A 20,599-nucleotide genomic window follows, 5' to 3' on the forward strand; every position below is an offset into this window, starting at 1 on the left:
AAAAATACACCCAAGCCCCTCGGGACTCCAAAACAAAAGTGCACACCCGTCTAAAAACATCATACGAACTAGCTCGCGCGATCAAATCGCTAAAATAACACCTAGAACTACGAATTGGACACCAAATCAAATGAAATTTTCAAGAAAGCTTTGAAATCTCTATTTTTATCACCGGACGTCCGAATCACATCAAACCGACTCCGTTTCCCACCAAATTTCACAAATAAGTCAAAAATATTATATTGGATCTGTACCGGGCTCCGGAACCAAAATACAAACACGGTATCAACAATGCCACACATTCAATCAATTCTTAAAAACAATAGATTTTTAGACTTTTAATTTTGAATAAAAATTCATTACTCAAGATAGGGACCTCAGAATTCGATTCCGGGCATACGCCTAGATCCCATATTTCAATACGGACCCACCGAGACCATCAAAATACGTGTCCGAGTTCATTTATTCAAAACGTTGATTGAAATCAACTAAAATTAACTTTTTAGGCAGAAATTCTTATTTTTATCAATTTTTTGTGTGCATATAAGCCTTCTAAGCCAATACCCGGATTGCGCACGCAAATAAAAGAAGGCTAGAATGAGGCTCTAAAGGCTTCGAAACACAGTTTGACTCTAAATTACCAAGCGAAGTTACATATTCAAAACGACCAGTCGAGTCGTTACAATTATAAATATATTATATTATGTATGTTTATTTAGTACTCTGTTGTAAATAAGCTTCCTGAAGAAGCTTATCCATATAGGACTCCGCCATAAATATGCTTATCTATTTAGTACTCTATTAGAAATAAGCCTCATAAAGAAGCTTATCATTTCGATACTCCGTTATGGATAAATATTACCCCCGATAGAAGATTATCCATATATGGTACAATAACAACTTACACAGTAGCTTGTATAATAGCTTACAAGCAGTTTACATAGCAACCTGTAGCAGCAGCTTACGAGCAACTTACGAGCAACTTACACAGCAGCTTGCAGTAGAAGCTTACACAACAACTTTCTTTCTTCTATAAATAATATATTAGTACATTATTTCAGTTCATTATGTACATCGTCTTGGAGTTGAATAATATATTAGTTTACTTTACTACCTTTATTTTATACTAACATTTTGGTTATTTTATATTTTTTTGGGGAAGAGTTTAGTACTATGTTTCAATTTGGGTTAAGTATAACATGAAGTATAGAATGAATTGAGTCAATGCTCCCGTGCACCATATCCAGCAATCTCCCCACCACAGATTTCCTCACTTTAGCGTAATAAATCAAATCTAACCGTTAAATAATAAAGTCACCGACACGCGGACGGTCAAGATATAAAATTGCAATCTAGGGCACGATCCGACCAAGCAGATCCCAAACACAGAGACCCTCTCCTCTCCAATTTCAGCTCTATAAATCAACCCCCTCGACTCCCTCCACACCTTCGCTGAGACTTGCGAGTTGCGAGCTTACACTTTTTCCATTTTTTTTTCAGTGTTCGTTTTGTCTTTACACTGAGCGAAGAAAGCGATACAATACATATATGCGTGTTCAAAAATGGCGAAGGCTCGTAATAAGGGGAAGAACGAAGAGCAGAAAGGGGATAATTCTGAAGCAGTGATTCGTCATCAGAAGCTATGTCTCTCTATCGACATGGACAAACGTCGAATTTATGGGTCTGTTTTCTTTCTCTTTTACCCACCAAGATTTTCCATTTTCTCGAATTTACTGTCCAAATTCGCATCCTGCTGTTCTACTAATTTCAAGAAACCTGTGAACATCAAGATTCTTAAAGATAAATTACATTATCACTCAGTAAAATTTCAAGAAAACTGGGAATATCCACTCTTGTTGAAGCTCACGATGTTCAAACTGTTTCCCACCAAGTAAAATTTCAAGAATTATAAATTTTAGAAAACCTACAAGGTTTAGACCGTATAGTTGAGATTATGTTCCTCAGCTGATTCATTATAGAGATTCACATGTTTTTTTTGGACAATCAAATTACCTCTTTAAAAATTTGAAATTTTAAAAATCTGTTTTGGTTAAGTTTTTTTTCTCAAGTACAAGTAATGGGATTCAATTGAACCCATTTCCTTCAAGCTAGCTCTGCCCCTTGACCCTTGGTATTTGGATTGTTATTAGACTGAGTTATGTAAGCTTTGGACATTAATGCCAACTTGGGTGTTAACTTTTTGGCTTTTCAGTTACACAGAACTTGATATAGTTCCACCAGAAAACGGAATTTTGGGCTTGCACGCGGATAATTTGGTAATAGACAGTGTTACAGTTGATGGGGAGCCTACAGAATTTGAAGTTTTCCCGCACTATTTACCCTTGGAGAATGGGGATAGATGGTGCTCTGTATCATCAACTACTTCAGCTGCTGATGCCGCGGGTTCAGTGTACTTATCATCTCTAGATAGAGAATTGGTACCAAATTTGTTGATAATGTGCAGAAAATCCGCGAAGGATGAGATTGAAAAACAGGAAGTGCATTTAGAGAATGGGGTGGACTCTTCAGCTGAAAACAATCAGGTTTTTGCATATTTATTTTAGTTTGTTGGTTCACTGCTCAAGCTTTAAGTGCTGCTGACTATATTTTTGGTTCACTGCACGAAATGTGCTTTCAGATTTTTTGGCTCACCCGCAATAACATAATTTTAGTCACATTGTCCTTATTAAAAAAATAACTTAAAGTCACATCATTCTCGCGTGAGTTGGCTTGAAATGTAAAATCTTGGTTAACTCATGAATTTAACTTTCATCCAACAAAACTGATGTGTTGCCACATAACTATATTTCTCTAAAGTTTAAGCACCATAATCAGCCCAAAGGTTGCAAATTGACACGTCTCCACCATATGATACTCAAAAGGAAATATTGTCTCAAAATTTAAACGCCCTAGTCAGATTTGAAGTGCGATATAATTGGAATTTTTTTTTCCATCTGGGTACTTTAATTTATAGAGAGATTTTCTGTCTTATAACTTTGATCAGATTTCCTTTAGGATATTTAAGTAATGAGGTTTACACTTCTGTGACTTATGTAGGTTATGTTGGATGCAGAATGTGAAAAAGGTCCGTATTGATTATTGGGTAGAGAAGGCTGAAACTGGAATCCATTTTGATGGTGATGTTTTACATACTGACAACCAAATTCGGCGTGCACGATGTTGGTTCCCCTGCATGGACGACAATTTACAATGTTGCTGGTAAGATGCAAGACTTGTGAAACTTATGGATGCTGTTTGAATTTAAATTTACTATATTCATTATTGTTGCTTTTTCTGCAGCTATGATTTGGAATTTACAGTGGCCAGTAATCTTGTGGCTGTTAGTACTGGAACCTTACTTTATCAGGTGGGTGGATACATTACATCTCTTCTTCTTAGCTAGTCCACTGAGGTGAAAATCATGGTGAGGAAGTGGTTCTAGTGGAGTGAGGATTTGTGATCCGTAAAAGTCCACCATGCTTTACCTTTATGATGACAAGAATGAGTATTAGTTGGTTAGTTGATGACAGAGCTATATTTATGATTTTTTAGAATCTGCTTCTTTTCTTGACAAATATATTCTTGATAAATATTTAGTGAAATGCTAATTCCTGTATCTTCGGCTTTAAGATTTCATTGTGAAATATTAACATCTAAGGCTTCTTCTAGCTGTTTCTGGAAATGTTCTGTGCCTAGGAGCAGTTGTTTTAGTTTCCGGTTCCTTTGTGAGGAGCGAGAACCCAAAAAGTTGGATTAAAAGAGTAAAAGATGGTGCCTCTCAGAATGTTGTTGTTTCATTGCTAATATTCTTTTAAGTAAAACTATAGTTTGTTAGCTAGTGAAGTTGTATACAACAGATCAATTTGTATGAAGTTTCATGTGTGCATGACTTTTCAATTGGAAAGAACGGACAGCCTCCATGGTAAAAATGGTGCTTAAAATTCTTTTCAAAATAAGTTCTTGGCACGATTCAACATAAACCTTCAGGAAAAGGTTGCGAAAAGCAAGTAGATGTTACAACTTACAACCGTAGTTCTTGAAGATTGCGTTGCCGCTTGCCCTTCTTATGCAGTTCTCATGCCTTATGTTGTGCTAGCTGTGATTTTCTTCTTGCCTGAATGCAATTAGAGGCTCCTCAGTGAGCAAATGTTTTCAAACTGCTAGGTCTTTTCTTTATCTGAAGTTTTCTGGCGGCTGGTCATGGTGTAAGAGTAACTCTTTCTCCCCTTCTATACCCTTTTTTTCCTCTGGAGGTATTTTTTTTGATGGATTTTGAATCTATGAAACAAGTAGGTTTTGTTTTAATGGTGGTAAATACTAAAGAGGGATATGTGAAAAAGAGGGAGGCATGATCATTTTTTAACTTTGTTACGGTTAAATCATCCTTTTCTAGAATAACTTTGAATTCATTTGTGTCTTGTTGTAATGCGCTTCATAGTCACAAGGAGTTAAATCTAGTTACTTTTGTTGGGGAATGACCAATTTTTCCTTCATGTTGCAGTTTGACATTGGTTTTCAAATAAAATGAAATTGTGAGTTTACTGTTTATCAATCAGTATCAATTTTTTGCTGGATGCACTTTGCCCATATAGTGAAACCAATATACTCCAATTATGTCCTTTGGCTGCCTCTTTTTTCCCCACAATGTGTTGTCTATAGATGTATGACCAAATCTAGGTAGTTGATGTCTAACTTAATTTACTTTTTTTCTTTTTCTTTTTTCTGGTCAGATCTGGACCGAGGATGTTCCTGCTCGTAAAACATACGTCTATAGATTAAGTACTCCTGTTAGTGCTCGATGGATATCCTTGGCAGTCGCACCATTTGAAATTCTTCCCGACCACAATATTAGTCAGCTCTCGCATATTTGTCTCCCTGCTGACTCAGCAAAGCTGCGGCACACTGTGGGATTTTTTCACAGTGCTTTTAGGTATGTAATATCTCTTCACTGAAACATCTTTACTTGGGCGTCTTTTTACCCTCCCCTTCCAACCTCCCTGTTACTAATATTCAGTCAGTGGACCTCAAAGAAATTCTTTTTGTTTGTTTTTGAACAGCTACTATGAAGACTACCTTTCTGCGTCATTTCCATTTGCGTCATACAGTCAAGTTTTTATTTCTCCTGAGATGGCAATATCATCATTGAGTTTAGGAGCCTCCTTGAGCATCTTCAGCTCTCAATTACTATTTGATGAGAAGGTCATTGATAAGGTATGCTTGTACACGAAGGAAATTTTGGATTTTGATCTTCAAAATTGGGGAAAAATCTAGTGAACAGTCACGAAGGAAAATATGCAGAAGTGGCTTGTGCTTTTTGCTCCTGTTCATGCTTGTCTATTATTCTGGTTGCCCTTTTATTATTCCTCCCCAAAAGAATGTTGGTGGCATGCATTAACAATTGGTTATCAAGAAAATATCTTGGTCATTGTTTTTCCTTGTTTTTCTGTTTCTCTTGATGGGTTCAGATTTATTTAACAGACAATAGAGACAAGGATTAAACTTGCTTATGCCCTTGCAAGACAATGGTTTGGAGTATATATCACCCCAGAAGCGCCAAATGATGGTAAAGTGTTGGACATGCTGTTAACACGTGATAATCGAACTTCTGTATCTTAACTATGTGTTATTAATATTCTCAGATTGGTTGTTGGATGGTCTTGCTGGTTTCTTGACTGATATATTCATCAAGAGATTCCTTGGAAATAATGAAGCGCGCTATAGGAGATACAAGGTTTGCTTCTGTTTTATGGTCTTCATTAGCAAGCAACAAATCAATTTTTGCATTTTATTTGTAGCTCCACCAACATTTTATAGATTGAAGCTTGTAGCCCCTTTAGGCTCATTTCACTATGGCTATTCTTATGACAAGGCAGAATAGGCACATGATAGAGTAAGAAGGAAGCTTTTAGGTTCATCAGTTGTGTTATTTGTGTTGATTTGTTTATAATTTGAACCTAGCTTCTCTTGCGATACCTTATGTAAAATGTAGTTTGCTAATTTAAGTTCAAACTGCAGAAGCTTTATTCTGACATATCTTCTCTCTCTTTCTGTGTGCCCCCCCTCCCCCGGATCTTATTTCCTCCATGCCTTGATCTTACTTCCTCCATGATTTGCAGGCTAATATTGCTGTTTGCAGAGCAGATGACAGTGGTGCAACTGCCTTAAGTGCTGTTGCTTCTTCAAAGAATTTGTATGGCACCCAGTGTATTGGTTTCTTTGGCAAAATAAGATCTTGGAAGTCTGTGAGTGATATTTTGCCTTCCATTGTAGCTTAAAAAATATACTGTTACCTATCAGGTCTGATCTTTGTATTTGTCTTAATAGGTTGCGATTCTCCAAATGTTAGAAAAGCAGATGGGACCTGAGTCATTTCGCAAGGTATGAGCCTTATAGCAACTATTATTCTGTGGTGCCACTTTCATTCTTGGAATATACATCTTAGAATCTTATGGCTTTTAGGTAGGAGTGGTAAACTGTCGGGTCGAAAACAGATAATGAAAAACAGATAAATTATCCGACCCGGCCCATTTGATATGGATAAAAAGCTGGTTAACCGGCGGATAATATGGGTAACATTACCCATATTATCCATGACTTCTTGCATATGATCACTATTGGGAGAATTCCTAGTTTCCCTAACTTGAAGAACCTCCAATTTGAGGCTTCACAAATGTAAAAGTTAGACCCATTGGTTATCCACTGGATGCCCATTTTCTAAATGGATAATATGGTTCTTATCCATATTTGACCCGTTTTTAAAAAGTTCATTATCCAACCCATTTTTTAGTGGATAATATGGGTGGTTAACTATTTTCTTTTAACCATTTTGCCACCCCTACTTTTAGGTGTAGATGCATCTTGTAGAAATTATTTTGTTGGCTTCTCTACTTCATTTCTGGAAAAAATAGTTTTTCTGTAATATATAAGATATTTTTGTAAAACACATACACTTATGTATATCCTTACTGGCTGGCACAATGCTAAATCTCAGGTTCCCTCCACATACAGATGAAAAGTAGACCAACCATATTAGCTCATCAACTTGTCAAATAGGTGCTCAACAATATTTGTGTCAGAATAGAGTATGATAAAATAATATGTCTTTCCTTATTTGATCAGTCAACCAGGTTGTCCATTGATTCATCTATGATTCTGAAGTTTCTTGTATCTTAGTTAAAAATGAAATATTCCAGTGTTGTAGACGTGCTTTATTTTTAATCTCAAGGGAAATAGATGTTTTGGGATAGGAAGAACAGATTTAATTAGACAAATTATTAGCTTGGGTTTGCGATAATTATAAAGTAAATATCCTTGTGACAAAAGGACAACAAAACGCTATGTGAGGTTTTTAAACTAATATTATAAAGTGAATCATAATACAAAATCAAATTGACTTCGTGAAATGTGTGCCTAGTCAAATAATGTCACCTAAAGTAGGAGGGAGAGAGTATATGAACTTTGGTTGTTCTGCAGTTCTCCAGTAATTAGGAAATGATGCAATTTTCCCCCTAATTGCTTCACTGGGTAGCCTAAAGCATACCTATCTTTTCTAGATACCATTGTATAAAAAAGAAAAGCATTCCCATCTTTTCTAATAGAATGCTGGTTGCTTGGTTTCCTGATATTTCATTTGCCAGTCCTTTAGCTAAAAAGCATTCCCATCTTTTTTTTAGCCCTTAACTGGCCTGAATGTGCATATAGAATATAGATAGAAAAGTTATTGACTGTAGATAGCTGCAACACCACTTGCATTCGTTCTCTCTCACCCCCCCTCCTTCGTTCTTTGCCTCTTGTGAGAATGTCTTCTTTGCGCCAGTAAATATGTAGGGGTAGAATAACTTTAATCAACATTGTTCTTGGCGCGCTACCCACGTATACCATGTCTCTATTTCTGTCTCCTTCAGTGTTGAAATGCATGGACAAATTAAGGAGAGATTTTCTTTGGAATGTCAATAAACTATCAAAACCTATTTGCCTTGTAAATTGGAAAACAATCATCAAAGACAAAAGGAAGGGATCTGGGAATTAAAAACCTTGGGAGTCATAGTAGAAGTCTTTTGATGAAGTGGCATTGGAGATTCAACATGGAGAAAAATGCACTTTGGAGGAGAATTTTGGTGGAAAAGTTTTCGTTGGACAATCCTGGCGCATCAAAGAGTAGAGTGCCTCATGGCACCGGTTTATGGAAACATATTAGAGGGCATTGGAACAAGTTTGAGACATATTAGAGGGCATTGGAACAAGTTTGAGACAAATATGGGTTTTTTTCTTGGCAATGGAAGGAAAATTAGGTTTTGGGAAGATGCATGGTTGGGTCATTTGCCACTAAAAGTCCAATTTTCAGTTTTTTAGAATCTATCCTTGCGTCACTGTGGGGCAGTTGCAGATTTTCTGTACATAGCAAGGCTGGAATTTGAGTCTTAGAAGGAATATTCATGATTGGGAAATGGAGAGGATAGGTTTCTTGCTACAAATGCTAAGCATCACTGTTTTAGACCACAACAAAATGTACTCTATCAGTTGGATGGGTAGGGCATTTTTTCAGTTCAAAGCTGTTAGTGTATGCTGGATTTTAGCAACAGTGAGTTTTGGCCTTGGAAAAAAATGTGGTACAACATGGCACCTTTAATGGTCTCTTGATTCTCTTGGATTATGGCGAAGGAGGCATGCCTCACAGAAAACAATCTCCAAAAGAGGGGTGTCAAGCTGTGCAGCAGATGTCCTTTTTGTGAAGAATAATCTGAAGAAGTTACCCACCTTTTTTTTGCATTGCAGGGTTACAAGCCAGTTATGGAACATGTTCTTTTCCATATTTGGTATATCTTGGACCATAATTAACTCCATTACAGAAATGCTGAAGTGCTGTGCTGGACCAGGGAGGGTCTACGCAAGAAAGCTCAAAAGACTTGGAACACTGATCCTCAAGTTATCTGGTGGTCTGTCTGGCCTGAAAGAAACAATAGAATTTTTGAAGGCAAAAGAAGAAATATACAGTGCATTAAACTTAATTGCATTTTGTTGATCACTTTTTGGCGCAACCTATAATTACGCCTGTTGCGCTGGCTAATTGCAAATATTTATATAATATATTATTTACCCATCCAAAAAAAAATGTAGCTCTAGGAATCAATACCATCTCCATTCACTAGGTATCCTTGTTGCCGCTACAATTCTGTTGGAGTTCTTGCACAGGTTTGCTGCTGCAGTTGAATGCATGATGAATTCCTGAATCAGTCATGTTGAGGGCCACCCGGTATTTTGATTTCTTCTGTTCTGTGTTGGGGAATGTGATGTTTAAAGCCGATTTTGGTGGTATTATGGTGCCTTTCCAGACACATACTCTCCTGTTTGGTTGAAAAAATTCTAGGGATGTTCCATATGTATTAGGCATGACTCTTTTGGAAATCTCTTATGCTGTTTAACAACAACAACCCAACCCAGTGTAATCCCACAAGTGGGATCTGGGGAGGGTAGGATGCTGTTTGGAAATCCCTTATGCTGTTTAAATCATAGAAAATTTTGTTATGGAAAGGCAGTTCTTTTTAATGTTTTAGCAGTATTTAATGACACTGATTATTTATCCTTATTTGCAGATTCTTCAGCAAATTGTTTCCCGGGCTCAGGATGCAAATCGATCGTTGAGAACCCTTAGCACAAAAGAGGTATTTCTCTATTTCAGCTCTTGAAACCATTTGGTACCTATTCTCCCCTATATAACTAAGCGAAAAATGGACTAGCCTTATAAATCATGCAATTTCAGCATTGCGTATGAAGCATGCGTCTTCAGAAAGTTGTCTTCAGAAAGCATGCGTAGATGTTTAGTTAGTTTGTTCAGTTGGAACTTTCTTTCCCTCGTTAATAGCGTTGACACTTTTTTGGATTTTGTTAGCTCCCTGGTTCTAGCATAGGCGCTCTTGAGCTTACAATGTTTTTTGTCTTTTGTACGGAGCATAATTTCTGTTCTTGTAATTTGGCATCTTCCGGATGCCCTTTCAATGATATTATCTTACTTCATAAAAAAAAGAAAAGAAAGTTATCTTCCAAAATGAATGCAGAACTACTTCGGTGATTTTTTGCCATATCACCGATATTATCTTCACTAGCATGCTACTTTCTTCATCGCCTTTTGTGGTTGGTGTGGCTTTGTTTATCTGATTTTGCACTACAATTGCAGTTTCGGCACCTTGCCAACAAGGTTGGTAATCTTGAGCGCCCGTTTCTTAAAGAATTCTTTCCACGTTGGGTCGGGTCATGTGGCTGTCCGGTGCTTAAGTATGTTTTCTCCTGCACGCCTCTGTGCTTACTTTAGGCATTGAAATTGTTTTGACTGATGTCTGATTTGTCTTTGGTGTCTTAACAAGAATGGGATTCTCCTATAACAAAAGAAAGAATATGTTCGAATTAGCAATATTGAGGGAATGCACAGCTCGACTTGACTCAAGTGCTTCTATGACGAATGGTAAGCTTGACTCTGAAAAGCAAGAAGGGGACGTTGGCTGGCCTGGAATGATGAGCATAAGGGTGCATGAGCTTGATGGCATGTACGATCATCCAATTCTGCCTATGACTGGAGAACCTTGGCAGCTGCTTGAAATTCAGTGTCATTCAAGACTTGCTGCAAAGCGGTTTCAAAAACCCAAAAAGGGTTCTAAACCTGATGGCTCTGACGATAACGGTGACGTTGTGGCTAATGTAGATACACGTGCAACGTATGTTTGATGTACTTATCTCTTACATAATCTTTTCTTTAATCTTGGACAAGATTTTATTTCTTCAGCATTTAGTGTATCTGAAAGTTATTCTTACTGTGGATTTACAGCTCTGATTCCCCGTTGTTGTGGCTACGGGCAGATCCTGAATTGGAGTATCTTGCTGAAATTCATTTTAATCAACCGGTCCAGATGTGGGTAAGTATTATCCTGTGTTATTCATGAAGTGCTGTTTGTAATTCAATAATACCAGCTTAATTTTCATTTATTTGCTTAAAAAAGTTAATCCTTATGATAATTTTCGGATTCTTCCAAAGATAAATCAATTGGAGAGGGATAGGGACGTGGTTGCTCAGGCGCAGGCTATAGCAACATTTGAAGCATTACCACAACTTTCGTTTTCGGTTGTTAATGCTCTCAACAACTTCCTTAGTGACTCTAAGGTGTGCTTTCATCATTAGTCACTGCCAAACAGCTACAGCTCTTCTCTCACCTTGTTTCCTAATGCTTTATGCTAAGCCTGGTGAAATCATTATTTACCTTCTTTTTTGCTTTCTATACTTGGGGATGCCTAAGGCCTTTTGGAGGATTCGAATTGAGGCGGCGTTTGCTTTGGCCAGTACAGCATCCGAGGTATGCCAGTTCTTTTATCTCTTCTATTCAGACTAGCAGTTTATTTTTGGTAAGTAGTTTCATCTGTTTAAGGAAGGATGTGGCATGCTTCATGTCCCATTTTTTCAGTACCCTCCTACGCACTGTGTTTATTGATGCTTCTGATTTTGTGTTAGTTATTGGATTATAAGATCTCTATGTTCTCTCTACCTGCAAAATGTAATTGCTCCATTTGTTATGAAATGATATAATTATGTTTTCTGAATCATAATTTGAAAGTTTTAGTGTCATCCAGCTGAATTGAGACTTCATTCAGATGATCTTGGATTCTGGTATATTTAGTGTCCTTGATATAGATCTCTTAATCAGGATTGGGAGTAAACACTACATCCTTTCCTCATGACAATTATTTCCACATGGTAAACTCCACCCCTCAAAAGTCAAAACCCCCCTGCACTGGTGTCCAACAGTGGCACGTTCCCTCTTTTGCTCCCTCGGTGATTCGAACCCCTTAACCTTTTGGTTGAAGGTAGGGAGTTCTTACCACTAGGATATCCCTTTGTTTCATCCCTTCCTTGTGATCTAAAGAACTTGCAACTCATCTGTGAGCCAAAAAGCTTTTGTCTTCGTCATGGTAGATCTTATATCCTTCTGGAGTTATTTGACATCTATGTTCATGCTCAATAGTTTCAATTTAAATGTCAACCATAGAGAAGGATGTCAATTGACACTGAATTATGGTGTTCAAATGGCTTGAAGTTACCGGTTATTTTGTGAATTGGAGTAACCTGGTCAGTGATAATTCATATAGCTGACCCCAACTTGTCCCCAACTTGTTTGGGACTCGGGCATTGCAGTTGTTGATGTCTCACCGGCACATTAAAAGCTATTTATGGATCTCTTAGATGCAGATGTAAGTTAGAGTTATTTCCCTTGTGTATGTCGTCGTCGGAGATTGTTAGTGATGTTGGTCACCCTAATCCATGAGATGGGGATTCATCTCTCTTTAATTGTGTTTTTCTTGTTCTTTGACAAGGACAGATGTTTCTAAGGAAAAATGTTCATCTTGTATTTCCCTGATTTCTGGTTTTATTCTTTAACTTATTAAGATTATTGGTGTGTCTCTTTCAGATTAAAAGGTATTTTATTTTCATGGTCAGGAAACCGATTGGGCTGGCTTGATTCATCTTATCACATTTTATAAAACTCGAAGATTTGATGCCAATATTGGACTCCCCAAGTGAGTACTGCATATCTCTTTGCTGGCATCTTCACCAATTTTCTGAAATTTGGAATTCACATGCTTCTTTTTTCCTTTCCTTTTTAGGCCAAATGACTTTCGTGATTTCCAGGAGTACTTTGTACTTGAGGTAATGCAATGAGGTAGGATGTGAATTATATGTACGCTGTTGTGAATCAATGCGCTGGTTATCTGAAATTAGACATTACTTGATTCCCCATCTTTTAGATTGCTGGGAGCTGGAGGTTTGGAACGGTTTTATCTTGTCTGCTTCCCTTCACTTTATGTGCATGCATAGGATTTCTCTGTTGAAGTTCATGTTCTTATTACTATATCACACATGTGGTGAGTGTCACACTGCTCATGCTTACTGTGCACTTACGGTGTTTATACCCTGGGATAGCTACTCTTGTTGTACCTTTGAAGTATCATCTGGAACTTCAGATCTGTGATTTGCCGTTTGAAAACCTATTTTTGGATCCATTTCGTAATTTTGGTCTTGTCGGCCCATGAATCAGAACTCCTGATCTTTTCTTGGTTCTCTCTTCCTTCCCGAACACAATTACTTATAATTAAACTGCCGCAAATCAATGCGATTTGACTAATACCATGGGTTTCTTCTTTTTCTTTGGGTATCTTAACTTTGTAACTCTACGGGACACACCTAATCGTCTTTGATAACTGGAAACTCGTGTTGCACTAAAAGTTAATAAAGCCAAAATACATGCCATAATCTGTAGAAAGTCATATTACATCACGTCAAAAGCTCTCATGTTTCTTTTCTTTCAAAATTCTTACATAAGTGGTATGGGGTTACACTTCAGGCTCTATATCTCATTTTTCTCATTCTGAATCAGCTATGCATCCAGATCCCAGCCTTCTCTGTGCAGTTTATTCACAATCATAAGGTTTTTGCAATCCTCTCGGTGTCAACTTGAATTCTGAAGTTGGTATCCAAGGGAGGTTTGGTTTAGGTGACACAGAAGGCTGCACCGTTTAACGAAATTTAGGAAAACTTGCAGTCCGTTCTTGAATCCATAGGCTTGCCTAATTCTTCGCATTTCCATATCATTACTGAGCTGGAAGATGCTCATATTGATGAAAAGAATTCAACTCTCTAAAGTTAGAATTCGTAATTACGAAGATGCTCATTTCGTAATTTTGGTCTTGTCGGCCCATGAATCAGAACTCCTGATCTTTTCTTGGTTCTCTCTTCCTTCCCGAACACAATTACTTATAATTAAACTGCCGCAAATCAATGCGATTTGACTAATACCATGGGTTTCTTCTTTTTCTTTGGGTATCTTAACTTTGTAACTCTACGGGACACACCTAATCGTCTTTGATAACTGGAAACTCGTGTTGCACTAAAAGTTAATAAAGCCAAAATACATGCCATAATCTGTAGAAAGTCATATTACATCACGTCAAAAGCTCTCATGTTTCTTTTCTTTCAAAATTCTTACATAAGTGGTATGGGGTTACACTTCAGGCTCTATATCTCATTTTTCTCATTCTGAATCAGCTATGCATCCAGATCCCAGCCTTCTCTGTGCAGTTTATTCACAATCATAAGGTTTTTGCAATCCTCTCGGTGTCAACTTGAATTCTGAAGTTGGTATCCAAGGGAGGTTTGGTTTAGGTGACACAGAAGGCTGCACCGTTTAACGAAATTTAGGAAAACTTGCAGTCCGTTCTTGAATCCATAGGCTTGCCTAATTCTTCGCATTTCCATATCATTACTGAGCTGGAAGATGCTCATATTGATGAAAAGAATTCAACTCTCTAAAGTTAGAATTCAACTCTCTAAAGTGGCTTTTTATGCTTTGTGTTTTTTTTTAACTTTAACCATTCTCTGTGCTGTCTTTTTCTTTTTATTCAGGCTATTCCACATGCTATAGCTATGGTTCGAGCAGCTGACCAGAAAAGCCCTAGGGAAGCTGTTGAATTTGTTCTACAACTTCTGAAGGTGGTCATTATAGTTGCTTGATTATACTGACTGCTAGTTCCAATATATATGCTTTTTACATATCAGTTGTTTTGACTTCATGCAGTACAACGACAACAGTGGGAACCCCTACTCTGATGTCTTTTGGCTCGCCACGTTAGTCCAGTCCATTGGTGAACTTGAATTTGGACAGCAGGTATTCATCACTTCCATGAATCGTTCCCAATCTGGCCGATGGATAGCCTGTATTTTTCTCCTTTATGCAGTTTTTTATTTCTCTTATCCTTTACTCTGAAGTATTTAGTGATGGATTTTTGATTCTGCTGTGTTGATCATAAATTTGGTTGGAGCTTTTCTTTTTTCTCTGTTCATTCACTTATACCCTATGTTGCTCGGACTCTCCGAAAATGTGGCAGGATACGTGTCGGATCCTCCAAAAGTAGTGCATTTTTGAAGGATCCGACACGGGTGCAGCTACATTTTGGAGAGTCCGCGCAACATAGCTTGTACTGCATTCAGTGATGTTTCCTGAATGCCAGTTATGTGGGGTTCTCATGGCCATTTTCTTCCCTAGTTAGCTTTCTTGTTACTCAGACAGAGACGGCCTTTTAGATCCTTGCTAACCTGTTCGCATATTGCAGAGTATTGTCTATTTGTCATCCCTTCTCAAGCGAGTTGATCGGCTCTTGCAATTTGATAGGTGCATTATTTTCTGAATTGTTGGATAGGGAGGGCTAAGTACACTAGCTTTTGTCATTGATTTGAGAGTTATGTAACAGGTTGATGCCAAGTTACAATGGTATTTTGACAATTAGCTGCATCCGATCTTTGACCCAAATTGGACTAAAGCTGTCAGAGTTTGTTCCTCTTGTAAGTAGTTTCTCTTTCCGCTGCTATCCCCTCTAGGCTCTGGCATATATAAATTATCATCGTTGGCGGTTGCAGGATCGTGTCATTGAGCTTATTAATCCATTCCGGACTTCAAAAACACTTTGGAAAGTTCGGGTTGAAGCAAGCAGATCGCTTCTTGATCTTGAGTTCCAGGGCAAGGGCATTGATGCTGCCTTGACATTGTTTATTAGATATTTGGATGAAGAGCCAACTATAAGAGGTTCTGGGCAGTTTTAATTTAGTTGGCCAAAACATTTTTTCCTGTTGATGAAGTACAGCGTAGTATTTAGACTTGCAACATTAATTTCTGTTAACTTTGTTTGGATACAGGTGCAAAAAGTAAGTAATTTCTGCTTTGATCACAGGTCAGGTGAAGTTAGGTGTGCATGCCATGCGGTTATGTCAGATAAGAAATGAATCTGATTCTGACAGTGATGTGAAGGGTGAAACTCTCGTTGCTTTACTGCGTCTCCTTGAGAGCCCAACCTCGTTTAACAATGTTATTCTTCGTCATTACTTGTTCTGCATCTTACAAGTCCTTGCTCGAAGGTGCTTATTCCATTATTACCTGTTTATTGTGATGGATTCTGGTACTTCAATCTGCTCTGCTATCTGCTGGAGATTGCAAGGAAGCTTGTTTTGCTTGCTCCCATTAGTTGTGGATTTTTGAATAAAGCGCCTTATATTCCTTTAAAACTTGCTTAGTGTCGAAAATCATTTGCCTGTGTGATTTACATGGTGATCCTCCTTTGTCACATACAACGATCTCCACACATGATATGAAAAAGTGAATTACAATGTTCTGCATCTTACGAGTCCTTGCTCGAAGGTGCTTATTCTATTATACCTGTTTATTGTGATGGATTCTGGTACTTCAACGAAATTTGTGTATTTCAACGCATAATACAAACTGTGACGATGCAATTCCTAGAAAATTTGCCTTTTGTTTATTAGAGCATGTTTACTTTATCAGAATCTGTTGCACGTTGAAGTATTTCCCTCCATCTGTTCAATTTGGACCACTACCTTTTCTGCTATGCAGTTAGTTTAGCTGCTGAATTTTATTGTTTACTGTTTTAAAATTTAATTTCTTTCAGAGCGCCTACACTGTATGGAGTGCCAAGAGATGGAAGTTTGAGGATGGGGCACGCCGAAACTTGTAGCGAACTTAAGAAATTTTTCGCTGCTCTTGTCAAACAATCAAAACCTTCTGAACCTTCTCTGGAGGACATTGAAGGTATACTTGATGATTCAGCCATTGCAGAAGCTCCTCAGGAAGCGGATGCTGTTCCGGGCGATGAAAATGCAAAAGCTGCTGCTAGCTCTGTACCTGATGGTTTATTTGTACCAGAGGTCCGGAAAGAAGCAGATGATGCTCTATTGAGTAACGAAATAACACACACTGTTACTGGCGCTATACCTGCTAATTTGGTTGTTACAGAGGTCCAGAATGGGGCAGATTCACTGAACCTCAGGCATGAAGGAATGCAGCCAGTGGGTGACCTCCCATTGGCTAGTTCTGCAGCTCCTTCTGGAGAAGAGCCTGTCTTACCTGATAGTAATGAGCAAACAAAGCCAATGGCGAGCCTGTTACATGAGACTGCAGCTGTGTGCATGGGCCCCCCCGCAGCCGATATTCTTGAAAGTCATGATCAAGGGAAACCAGTAATCAACCTTGTACCAGATAGTTCAGCAATTGCTGAACCTTTTAGAGAACCTGATACAGTTTCTGCAAGTCATGAAAGAAAGAAGCCGGTTTTCAAGATTAAAGTGAAAAAAACTGTGACATCCTCTCGAGCCGAAGATCATGAAAATGTAACAATGGACAAATCTCAAGATGGTTTTCGTGATGTTGACCGTGGGGCAAGCAGCTCAGTTTCTGTTGATGCACCTCAAAGAAATATTGTTGAAATCATGAGCAGTGGTAACCAGTTCCCCGAGGATGTCAACTCTTGTCATGATGTGGGATCTCATGTTACTGCCAGCATTGGAAGTGTCAAAGTTGCAATCGAAGGTGAAGAGCTAACGAAGGAGTTGCAATGCACCGCTGAGTCAAGTAAAGTTTCTCTGGTGCCACGACCTGATGATCACTTATCAACTGGTATGACGAGAGATGACGATACTGAGGTTGAACCTCATAAGTATGCAAGTTTACAATCGCTGACTATGCCTAACCTTCCAGTTCACGGCAAAGTGAAGGAAAAGAAGAAAGACAGAGGAAAGAAACGAAAGCTTGAGGGGCGCAAAGATGACCCAGAGTACTTGGAACGGAAAAGGTTAAAGAAGGAGAAGAAACGGAAGGAGAAGGACTTAGCAAAGCTCATGCAAGACGAGACAAAGGCTTCAACGTCCGTGGGGAGTCAAAGAAAGAATGAGGAGCGAGGTGCCAAAGCAGAGACAATCAGGAATGATCATCACAAGGCAAGTTCAGTGGAGCAAGAAAGTAGAAAAGATGAGGCTGATTTAAGACAGGTGATGAACGGTGTAGAAGCAAAGGCAACCTCTTCGGATTTATATAGTAGGTATGCGGATACTGGGGCTAAAGGAGCAACTGTACAACTGAAACCAGGGGGTTCTAGCGGGGTGAAGTTAAACGTAGATAGAGGTGATACAAGTGTAAATGCGCCGCCTCCACCACCTAGTTCTTCACATAAACTTAAAATTAGGATTAAAAACCGAACGCTTGGAAAATCATGATTTTGTACAGTAATTTCCTTGTAGAAATAGTTAATTTGTTTTCTTATCTGTTCAATTCAAGTGTAGTTTTTAGTGGTAGAGCCATAATGTATGAAATTTGCTTGTCCGGAGTCTTAGCTGACATGTAATAAAACGTTATTTACTCTTTTTTCTTTGTGACCTCTGATATTCTACTGTGCTGGGGTAACTATCTTTTTATTGTTTAGACTATGGGTGTCTAATGGGCCGGTGCCCGGCCCAGGTCGATTAAAATCGGAACTGGCCCGGACCGGTACAAGGGGGCCGGGTGGGGCTGGGTTAAAAGGGTAGGGGGGTTTGGTCCGTTCACATTTTGTCAACCGGTTAACCGGATCGGTCAAACCCGATCAATGTAAATTACTGTTGAACTAGTTAACCGGCCCGGTTTAAAAGCTATATTTCATTTTTATTTTATTTATTTTTTAAGGTTTTAGAGTCTAAGGCAATGCAAAACCTTTGAATTTATTTTTTTTCGTAAATTTAGTTGTTGTTAAATGTAAACCTTTCAATTTGTAAGTATGAATTTTGAAGTAATTGTAGAACTTGCAATTTATAAGTGCAATTTTTTCCCCATCTACATTGTATTCTTTATATTTTTACTTTATATTAATATAAATTACAATAGTTATACAAAATACAAATAATAAAAAAAAACCACTAACACGGCCCGGCCTGGCCCATTGTACCCGTAACCCTTACGGTTCATTTTTTACCCGGATGAACCCAAACCTGTTAAACCAGGTAAGCCTCAACCTGTAACCGGTTTGGACAACAACCCGTACGGTTACTAATTTTTCCTACCCAGCCCGGCCCGACCCACCCGTTAGACACTCATAGTTTAGACTGCCTCTAGTGGATATGTTGGATTAATCTAATTATATTATTTATTACTATTATTTAATCTATATGTAATATGTTGGATTAATCTGATTTATTTTTTTTACTTTTATTTTATTTTATTTTATTTTATTTGATGATGGTATGAGTTGAGCTTAAAGAAAGAAATAAGAAATTATATTATCGACCCTAACCTGTTTGAAATAAGAGATAAGAAATTTATTTACTCTGTGGCGTAACTGTTGTCTTTAAACCGTTGAAAATGTTTTCCATTTGGAGAAAGAAATTGACAAATCCTTGAGGAAATTACTTTTAGCTATCACTTCATTTCACTTACTGTTAAAAATATCCAAATCATTATCCTCATACCTTAACCTTGTACTGTTATAATATGCCACTTGACTATATATCGAATCAAGCACCAAAAAAAGATATAGGGTGTGTTTGGTATAACGGAAAATATTTAATTGAAAAACAAGTAGTAATTTTATTCATTTTTCGGCGTTTGGTACGCAAATTAAGGCACATGACTTCTCAAGAATATTCATAAATAATTTAAATATAATAAACATGAAGCCATAAACTTTCAAACTAACAACCTTCCGGACCCGCAAATTTCATAAATTTTCGAACCGCTAAACTTTCAAAACCGCGTGTGATGACCCAAAAGGTCATCACTTGTTTTTAAATTGAATTTTGCGTTCCGAGGCCTTAAAAACCTCTTTTAGCATCACCTCGATTTGCGTGCGTAGTCCGAGCACGTAACCGGAAAGCTTATATGTGAAAATCTGTGAAAAATGATAAATTTTGACTATAAAATAAATTAATTTGACTTCGGTCAACGTTTTGGATAAACGGACCCGGACTCGTGATTTGACAGTTTCGGAGGGTCCGTAGGAAAATATGGGACTTGGGAGTATGTCCGAAATCGAATTCCGAGGTCCCAAGCCCGAGAAATGAATTTTTAAAGAAAATTATTTTCTGAAATTGTTTAAAGGATTTGAAAATGAATTTTGATTAGAACATGTTGGTATCGGGCCTGTATTTTGGTTCCGACGCCCGGTACAGTTCTTATATGTGATTTAAGATAATTCTGTGAAGTTTGGTAAGAAACGGAATCCGTTTGACGTGATTCGGACCTTAAATGCAAAATTTGATGTTTTAAGAAGTTTTAAAATATTTCATTGATTTTGAGGTTTAATTCATTGTTTAAGGGGTTAATCTGGCGATTTGATCGCGCATATAAGTTCATATGAAGTTTTTGAGTTAGTACGTATGTTTGGTTTGGAGCCCCGAGTGCTCGGGTGTGTTTCAGAAGATTTTTGAACTCATAAAAGTTGCAGGTTTTTGCTGTTCAGTGCCAGGGATTTTTCTCTTCGCGTTCGCGTGGGCACACTCGCGAACGCGTAAGGCAAATCTCCCAGGTGCCAAATTTCTTCTTCGCGAATGCGAAGCTGGTGCCGCGAACGCGAGGCTAAGGGGGGATACCCTTCGCGAACGCGACTAGCATACGTGAATGCGATGACTTATGAGCCTGGGCAGGTGGGTATTATACCTACGCGACCACCTGGACGCGAACGCGAAGGTTCGAGGAGTTAGTTCTCCGCGAACGCGAGCCCATTTCTGCGAACGCGAATGTCTCTTAGG

The 20,599-nt window shown here is 38.2% G+C and overlaps 1 protein-coding gene across 3 annotated transcripts; it reads left to right on the forward strand.

Moving 5' to 3' along the window:
- Positions 1-1,370: 1,370 nt before the first annotated feature.
- LOC107811791 (transcription initiation factor TFIID subunit 2) lies at positions 1,371-18,256 on the forward strand. Of its 3 annotated transcripts, none has more exons than XM_016636787.2 (25): positions 1,371-1,681; positions 2,213-2,543; positions 3,058-3,219; positions 3,301-3,367; positions 4,731-4,930; positions 5,058-5,211; positions 5,479-5,563; positions 5,640-5,731; positions 6,117-6,242; positions 6,325-6,378; positions 9,594-9,662; positions 10,175-10,272; positions 10,362-10,709; positions 10,820-10,907; positions 11,027-11,152; positions 11,286-11,342; positions 12,482-12,561; positions 12,649-12,691; positions 14,444-14,530; positions 14,616-14,705; positions 15,151-15,209; positions 15,289-15,379; positions 15,455-15,620; positions 15,766-15,949; positions 16,498-18,256. In XM_016636787.2, exons 2-25 carry the CDS (start codon positions 2,512-2,514, stop codon positions 18,095-18,097), a joined length of 4,158 nt encoding a protein of 1,385 aa, XP_016492273.2. In that variant the 5' UTR covers positions 1,371-1,681; positions 2,213-2,511; the 3' UTR covers positions 18,098-18,256. The 3 variants fall into 3 exon arrangements, with proteins under 3 accessions (XP_016492273.2, XP_016492271.2, XP_016492272.2); XM_016636785.2 differs by having other exon boundaries at positions 3,074-3,219; XM_016636786.2 differs by having other exon boundaries at positions 1,417-1,681; positions 2,221-2,543; positions 3,074-3,219.
- The last annotated feature ends 2,343 nt before the right edge of the window (positions 18,257-20,599 follow it).

The sequence above is a fragment of the Nicotiana tabacum genome, chromosome 6, assembly GCF_000715075.1.
Source record: "Nicotiana tabacum cultivar K326 chromosome 6, ASM71507v2, whole genome shotgun sequence".
NCBI classification, from domain to species: Eukaryota; Viridiplantae; Streptophyta; class Magnoliopsida; order Solanales; family Solanaceae; genus Nicotiana; species Nicotiana tabacum.